This window comes from Suricata suricatta, chromosome 2 (assembly GCF_006229205.1).
Source record: "Suricata suricatta isolate VVHF042 chromosome 2, meerkat_22Aug2017_6uvM2_HiC, whole genome shotgun sequence".
Lineage (NCBI taxonomy): Eukaryota > Metazoa > Chordata > Mammalia > Carnivora > Herpestidae > Suricata > Suricata suricatta.
Window position 1 is genome coordinate 145,436,816 of NC_043701.1, and position 8,401 is coordinate 145,445,216.

The 8,401-nt window shown below is 37.9% G+C and overlaps 1 protein-coding gene across 3 annotated transcripts in view; it reads right to left on the reverse strand.

Annotated features, from left to right (window-relative positions):
* WAPL (WAPL cohesin release factor) overlaps window positions 1-8,401 on the reverse strand; it is an 85,347-nt gene that overhangs the window by 7,624 nt on the left and 69,322 nt on the right. For all 3 annotated transcript variants that reach the window (XR_003905601.1, XM_029932054.1, XM_029932053.1), the window contains exons 13-16: window positions 6,343-6,518; window positions 5,739-5,854; window positions 5,171-5,335; window positions 2,428-2,635 (exon numbers count right to left, since the gene is read on the reverse strand). Coding sequence is in view for 2 of the 3 variants with exons in the window: in XM_029932054.1 (XP_029787914.1) it covers window positions 2,428-2,635; window positions 5,171-5,335; window positions 5,739-5,854; window positions 6,343-6,518 (665 nt within the window). In the remaining variant the exon portion in view is untranslated. The remainder of the gene's footprint in view (window positions 1-2,427; window positions 2,636-5,170; window positions 5,336-5,738; window positions 5,855-6,342; window positions 6,519-8,401) is intronic.

Sequence of the window (8,401 nt, forward strand, 5' to 3'; positions counted from 1 at the left end):
AAAACCATAACAGTCTTAAACAAAAATACAGGACTAAATCTTTATGACCTGGGGTTAGGAAATGACTTCTTAGCTACCACACCAAATCCACAAGTGACAAAATTAGATAGACCGAACTTCATCAAACTCAAAACTTTTGCATTTCAAAAAACTCCATCAAGAAAGTGAAAAGACAACATAGATAAGTAAATGAGCAATACGCAGGTGAAAACATGCTTGACACCATTTACTGAACAGGGACTGCAAATCGAGTCTCATATACCTTCACACCCACTAGGATGGCTAAAATGAAAAAGACAAAACTATTTGTAAGGATTTGGAGAAACTAGAATCCTTATATGTAGCTGGCAGGAATGTAAAATGAAGCACTCACTTTGGAAAACACTTTGATGGTTCCTTAAAATGCTAAACATTGAGTTAAATAATCCAGCACCTTCCACTCTTAGGTATATACCCAAGAGAAATGAAAATATACATTCACACTAAAACTTGTACATGAATGTCATGTCAAGGCAGCATTATTCAAAGAGCCAAAGGTGGACACAGCCTGAATGCCCGTCAATTGATGACTAGATGAACAAAGTATGGTACCTACCTACGGTGGAATATTTGGCCACAAAAAGGAACTTATGTACTGATAACATGTACAACATGAATAACATTGAAAACACTGGGCTAGGTGAAAGAAGCCAGTCACAAAGGGCTACATATTATTTCCCATTTACAGGAAATGTCCAGAATAGGCAAATCCAGAGACAGAATAGTTGCCACTGGCTTGGGAGGGGAGAACAGAGGGTGATGGCTGCTAAATGGGTATAAGGTTTCTTTCAGGGATGATGAAATGTTTTGAAATTAGACTGTGGTAATGATTGCACCTCGTGAATATGAAAATTACTCCAATGTTTACTTTAAATTTTTTTTTATGTTTTATTTATTATTGATACAGAAACAGAACATGAGCAGGAGAGGGTCAGAGAGAGGGAGACACAGAATCCAAAGCAGGCTCCAGGCTCTGAGCTGTCAGCCCAGAGTCTAATGCGGGGCTCAAACTCACAAACCATGAGGTCATGACCTGAGCCGAAGTCAGCCACTTAACTGACTGAGCCACCCAGGCGCCCTATCCAATGTTTACTTTAAAAGGCTGAATTTTATCTTATTATGGGCTGAACTATTACTCCACCCCCTGAATATGCTGAACTCCTAACCCCCAGTACATCAGGATAGGACTTGGATAGGGTGTTTAATTATAGAAAAAGTTAGTTTAAATGAGGTCACTGGAATGGGTCTTCATCTGTCTGTTATCCTCTTAAGAGGAGATCAGAACAAAGATGCACAGAATAAAGACCATACAAACAGACAGGGAGAAGATGGCCATCTACAATCCAAGGAGTGACCAGCTCTGAGACCAACCCTAACACCTTGATCTTGGACTTAAGGCTCCAGAACTGGAACAGAATCAACTTCTGTTGTTTAAGCTGCTCAGTCCACAGTACTCAATTACAGCAGGTCCTCACAAGCTAACACTTATGCCAATAAAGCTATTATTTAAAAAAGAATGCTATGCAACCAAAAATATTATGCGAAAGGAAATATGAACACTGAGAAAATGAAACAGCTGGGGCGCCTGGGTGGCTCAGTCGGTTAAGCAACCAACTTCGGCTCAGGTCACCATCACAGTTTGTGGGTTCGAGCTCCGTGTCAGGCTCTGTGCTGACAGCTAAGAGCCTGGAGCCTGCTTCAGATTCTGTGTCTCCCTCTCTGCCCCTCCCCTGTTCATGCTCTCTGAAAAATATGCAGTAAATTAAAAACAATTACAATATTATAACTAATGTCATTAGTGAAACAGTGGCCATAAGAGAAAAGACTAGGCTCAGAAAAAAGATTTGCTGGGGCTTCTAGCTTGGTGAAGCTATCCATATTATTTAATTTCACAACCAGAGTGACATGAAGTTACAAATGGCTATTCTGCAGTAATAAACAGTAAACCCAGTATCAGCTGCTAACACAGTGGATAATAAATGTAATGACTCCCATCAGTTCCTTACAGTGCTTGCAAGCTACTGTATATATACCATTTGAGAACTATTACTGTAATTTCTGATGATAATAGATCTGTTTATAAAGTGAGACCCATAAAAAAAGTCTCAAACCTGTAGAAACCTTTAGGAGTCCTACTGTTCAACCACTCTCTTTTCACTGAGTAAAAAAAGGCCAGGCCGGGAAAGGCAGACCTTTCCTGCATTGCACATGTACCTTCCTCACTGCTAGGAAATCAGCAAAGAAGAATTCCTATGAGCAATAAAATATTAAAGCTTGTCTGCTCTGAGCTAGAGAGGCCATACAGTCATAACAAGATTATGACAAGACATGAATTAAAAATTTGTTAGAGGGAAACATTTTCAATTTGAATATATGACTTAAATGTACCTTTATTGAGGTCAAGTTCTTCATCGTCCTCCTCCTTCTTCTGTTTCTCTTCTGTACCATCGGTCTTTTCAGTTGATACCCACTGTATTTCTCCACTTGTTTCTTGCCACTCTCCACTCTTATCATGCTGAGTGGTGGGAGCATCTTTGATCAACTCATCTGTTTTACTTTCTGCCAGCTGGGCTGCTCGTTCTCGCTCAAGGAACAGCTGATAAAAATTATTTTTGAAGATCATTAAAAGAACACCAACCAACATGTATGTACCCAAATATAAGATCTATTTGCTTTCAAATTACTAATCCTAAGAAGCATGCTGTCTGGTTAAAAAGGGTAAGTTACAATAAAACGCTTTGTTCTACAACCAACTGAAGGCAAAAAGGAAAGTATAAATGCTGTTGGGATTTATCAAATAAATTAAATTGTATCTACTAATGTTATTAGGCATTCTGTTTGTAAGAATGCCAATCTCAACATGTGCCCTTAAATACAAATTTGATTTAAAAAAACATTTTTTTTTAAGCCTGAGCAGACTGGATAAATTAAGAAAGGACACTAAATAAAACTACATTAACATTAAAAAAAAACACAAAACTACATAATATTAGGGAAAAGCAACATGGATTCTTTGAAAGAAATCTAAAAAAATAAGCCCCAGTAAAAATAAAAAGCAAAAGGTCTCAGAGAAAATACTCAGAACTCGATCTCAACTAACATTATTAACAATGGAAGTATAATTGCCAGTGTGTACTTCCACACAGTGAAAACTCTATGTCAAAAGGGAATACACCGATTTCCCTGCTTTCATGTACTTTATTTTCCTTGTGCTGGTCCAGTGCTGAATGTCCAGAAAGCATTTACTGACAGAATTTGGGGAAAACTCCAAGGTACTAAAAACAACTACCTGAAAATCAAATGCCAAGTAGATCTCAAAAAGTTGCTGAGAATATGGAAGAATGGAATAGAAACTTTAATACCATTAAGAAAATAAAGTTTGAGCTTTATATAAAAGCATTATTTCTTAAAATTGGTTCAAAGATCTCTAGGGGTCCTCAAAATCCCTTTAGAGAATCTGTGAGGTCAAAATCACACTCATAATAACAGTAAGAGGTCAACTGACTTCTTTTATTCTCTCATGATTGTACAGTGTTTTCCAGAATCTACATACGATGTGATTATTATTGCTCTGATGGCTAAGGGAACAAGAACCTGTGTTTTATAATTTTGTTTGATTTCAAATTCAGTATTAATAAAGTAATTATCAATAGAGCAAACACAAAAAATTCTTTTTTAAATAAAGTTTTTTAATGTTTATTTTTATTTTTGAGAGAGAGAGAGCACAAGCAGCGGAAGGGCAGAGAGAGGGAGACACAGAATCTGAAGAAGGCTCTAGGCTCCGAGCTGTCAGCACAGAGCCCAATGCAGGGCTTGACCATGAACCAGGAGATCATGACCTGAGCTGAAGTCTGACCCTTAACTGACTAAGCCACCCAGGCACCCCAAACAAAAAATTCTCTTAAGTCCCCAATAATTTTTAAGAGTATAAAGGAACTACTGAGATCAAAACATTTGATAAGAGAATGATGGGATCACAGTATATGACTCTGGAAAAGATCAAGTTGTTATGAATTACCTTCTTTAAAAAAGTAGTTTCAGGGTGCCTGGGTGGCTCAGCTGGTTAAACGCACTCACAATTTGTGAGTTCAAGCTCTCCGCTGGGCTCTGTGCTGGCTGCTCGGAGCCTGGAGCCTGCTTTAGATCCTATGTCTCCCTCTCTCTCTGCCCCTCCCCCACTTGCCCTCTGTCTCTCAAAAATAAAATAAACACTAAAAAAATAAAAATTTAAAAAAAAAGGGTAGTTTCAAAAAGGCCAAAAGGATTAACAGGATACCAAGGGTTTTGGAAGCAATGAAAAGGATAGTTCATTATCAATTCTGAACATGTGCAAACCCTCTTTTAAGGAAAGAAAATGGTAGTGAGGAACCTATTAGACTGGAAAAGAAAAACTAGAGTGCTACAGTTCAAGAAACAAAGCCATGCAGTGTTTTGGGAGAAGCATAAATTGAGGACAGGGCGTGTGTCTGGTGGCTGTGATATGGTGACTTGAGGACGTCAATCTTTCTTTCTTTCTTTTTTTCTTTTTAAGCTTACTAATTTAATCTCTACACACAATGTGGGGTTTAAACTCCCAACTCCATGGTCAAAAGCCACATGCTCCTCCAACTGAGCCAGCCAGACATGCCACAGGGACACTAATTTTTAAATATGTTTATTCTGACACAATTCCTAAGCCAGGAAATTACTCCACAGACACACTCTGAAAAGTCTGCAACCCCTCCCCTTCCGAAAAAGGGGAAGATATGGCCCAGTATTTAGAAATACAAAAATCCGAGACACAGATCATACCAGGAAGTAAATGCTAGAGGACTTGAACTGGATAGGACTGGGGCTGGAAATTGATTCCTAATCTGTTATCTTTTGATTGACAGAACAAATACACCTTGTTTCTGCTTTTCACTAACAATGCCTAAGGAGTGATTATTAGAGTTAAACTGTCAGTGAAGTAAGGAAAGGTATACATTCTAATCCAGTGTACCTCTCAGGAGAGGGTGAGCTAGAGAGAGTGAGACACACATACACACCCACAAAAGAAGAGAGGAGGGAGAGAGGCAGGAAAGGTACAAATGATGAAGTTGGACAATGAAACAAACTGAAGGTGTTAGCTTGTTTTGAAGTTGTTGCTTACCTGCACTAAAGCCTGAACGGCATGAATTTGTCCAGCTATCCTTAAACTATCATCTCCTTCTCCACTACAGAGGGAAGAATCAAAAGAACATGATGTTTCCATGTTGACAAGACAGTGCCGATTCCGAGCACTATACTCCACTAGATTTATCAGTAGACCTAAGCCCTACAAAAATTAAAACATGCATATTACCACAGGTGAGAATTAAAAGCAAATTAACACAGTATACCTAACTTGTGTTGGCAGCTAGTAACCTAATCTGTGTCTGCTATCCACTAAATTGTTAAAAACCAGTGCATAAAACCATCTTCCCAAAGATTTCACTGCTTTTCAAAAATCACTTTTATTTAGGTGGGTTTTTTTTTTAAGATTTTTTTTTATACTTAATACTTTTATTTTTGCACAGAGCCCTTTTTGGCTCTTTTGTACAATATGAGGTATGTTCACAAGCAATCCACTGGAACCCAAAATATATAGAACAGCTGGTTCTTAAACCTAAAACTAGGGTGAAGTTTTTATCATTTTAAGAGATTAAATACTGATTTCTGAAATAGTCACTACAACTCACCAGCACTCGGATATCGAATCTCTGCTCCTGAGGTAGGTACTTTGGAACCTGAAGCACACAGTTCATTGCTGTGCCAATCAAGCCATCCTGTTCTCCTGTTTTGGTGCTGCCCCACTCTGAAAGAGTTAAGAATATGAAAAGTGTTGTGGATTCTTCTCTAGGATACCACCAACCAATATTCATAAACACTGATACTAAAAGTTAGGAATACATAGCTATTTCTTTATTAATATATATTTTTGACCATAGTATTTCCAAACGAAGCTACCAGGCTGACCCTAAAAATACTGGGGTGCCTGAATGGCTCAGTAAAGCATCTGGACTCTTGATTTCAGCCCAGGTCACGGTCTTACAGTTTGGGAGTTTGAGGCTCCACAATGATAGAGCAGAGCCCACTTGGGATATTCTCTCTCCCTCTCTCTCTGCCTCTCCCTTGTTTCCACTCATGCTCATTCTCAAAAATAAACTTAAACAAAACCCCTCTAAGTAGTTAAATGTATACATGAGTTACATGATGTCTACACATCAAGAAAAGAAGGGGAATCACTTTTTACATGTAACATAAAATCTTTCAAAGAGAATATATGTAGAAAATACAACTTACCATTGTCATTAGTTAAATTGAGCAATACCCCAATGATGGCCCTCATGCAGTCTTCTACTGCTTTGCCCACATGGTTGGTAACATTCTGGTGGGGCAGAGGCTTACTGTCAGGTAAGCATATACTGTTCTCGGCGCGGTTATACTGCTGAATCAATCCTTCACAATGTTGTAATGCTCTTAAGAGAAAACAAAATGTAGACTATTAGGCTAAACAAAATCAGTTACACTAAGAACTTCTATTTACTTGGACCTTAATGTTTTAAGTCTATCCTAAATGCTGCCAAATTAATTTCTTTCTATTACAGAAGCTATAATGTATTAACTACTTCATCATACATCAAGTATGTCTAATATCACAAAGTGCTAAATTTTGAGAAAACTCAGTAATTGAAATTTTTCTAAATTAAAATTATATACTCAGTGGAGAAGCTTGTATCTGTACTACTAATAGTTGTCCCCACTTTACCAATCTCTTCAACAAAACAGACCTACCACAATCCCTCCCTAAACAAGGCAAAACCTTTAAAGCTACATTTCTGAATTTTAGATATTTTTTATTTAGCATGTAAACTCTGAGCAAGTAGAGAATATTATTTGTGTTAATACATAATAAATAACCTTGTACAGATGATATTAAATACTTCATAAGCATTAGAGTACATCATATTTTTTTTTTAACATGAGGTCATTTAACTGACATGTCTGCTGGCAGCCTAAGGGTATCAGTTACATCCCAAGGATTCTCAAGATGCTACCCAAAATAACAAGGAAATATAATCCTTAAGTGAGCCTAGTATTTCTGAAGACTCTCTTTAAATCACTAAGTCCATTAATTCCAAGTAAATTAAAAAAAGTAAATGAGAAATGAAGTGGACTCTGTCAGGTGATTCCTCATGTATTATATATACACCATACAAAACTCCTAAAGAAAAACTGTATTATAACTCATCCTTCTCTAGCCTCTTCTATTAACACAGACTATATGGTTAGGAAGGTGTTCCTCATGTCTAATCAAAATAATTTGTTGTCTGGGATATGTGGATGGCTCAGTCAGTTAAACATTCCAACTTCAGCTCAGGTCATGATCTCACGATTTGTGGATTCGAGCCCCACATCACGTTGTGCTGACAGCCTTCAGATCCTGTGTATCCTTCTCTCTCTGCCCCTCCCCTCCCCTCCCCTCCCCTCCTCTCTCTCTCTCTCTCTCTCATACACACACACTCTCTCTCTCTCTCAAAAACGAATATAAAATAATAAACTAAAATAGAATAAAATATAATTTGTTGTGTAGATGTTTGAGGATGTTAGCCAGAAGTAAACATGCTATTACTGTTAACTGCCTTCATAGTACTAAGCTAAAACATGGTTTTGGTTGGTCAACGAAGGAAGAACAGCAGGGGTATGTCATTTAATCTTTCAATGTGCTATCCCTGCATTTATCAGGGTCCTAATCAAAAGTTCAAAAAGTCAGAGTGTTACTTCACAAACATCCAATTCTGACCCCTACTGCCCCTTCTAAGATATTTGACAGAAAATTCCTAATCACAATGAAAGAGATAGAAATTGTCATAATAAATACCTCCTGGAAGACACCTTGAGTCAGGGGTCATGACATATACAAGACATTTTTTTTAATTTTTATATTTTTAATAAAGGTTTTTAACGTTTATTTATTTCTGAGATAGAGAGACACAGAGTGTGAGTGGGGAGGGTCAGAGAGAGAGGGAGACACAGAATCAGAAGCAGGCTCCAGGCTCTGAGCTGTCAGCACAGAGCCTGATGTGGGGCTCAAACCCACAAACCGTGAGATCATGACCTAAGCTGAAGTAGGCCGCTTAACTGACTGAGCCACCCAGGTGCCCCCAAGACATTTTTAAAGAAAGAAACAGATTTAACTTGCAAGAATACTCTTTGGTAAGGGAGAGTAAAACATAGTAACAAATAACCAGAACACAGGCCTTAGGGTTACTAAATGTGACACAAAATTTACAAATGTTAAGGCGAGAGAGAGAGAGAGAGAGAGAGAGAGAGAGAGAGAGAGAGAGAGAGAGAGAGAGAG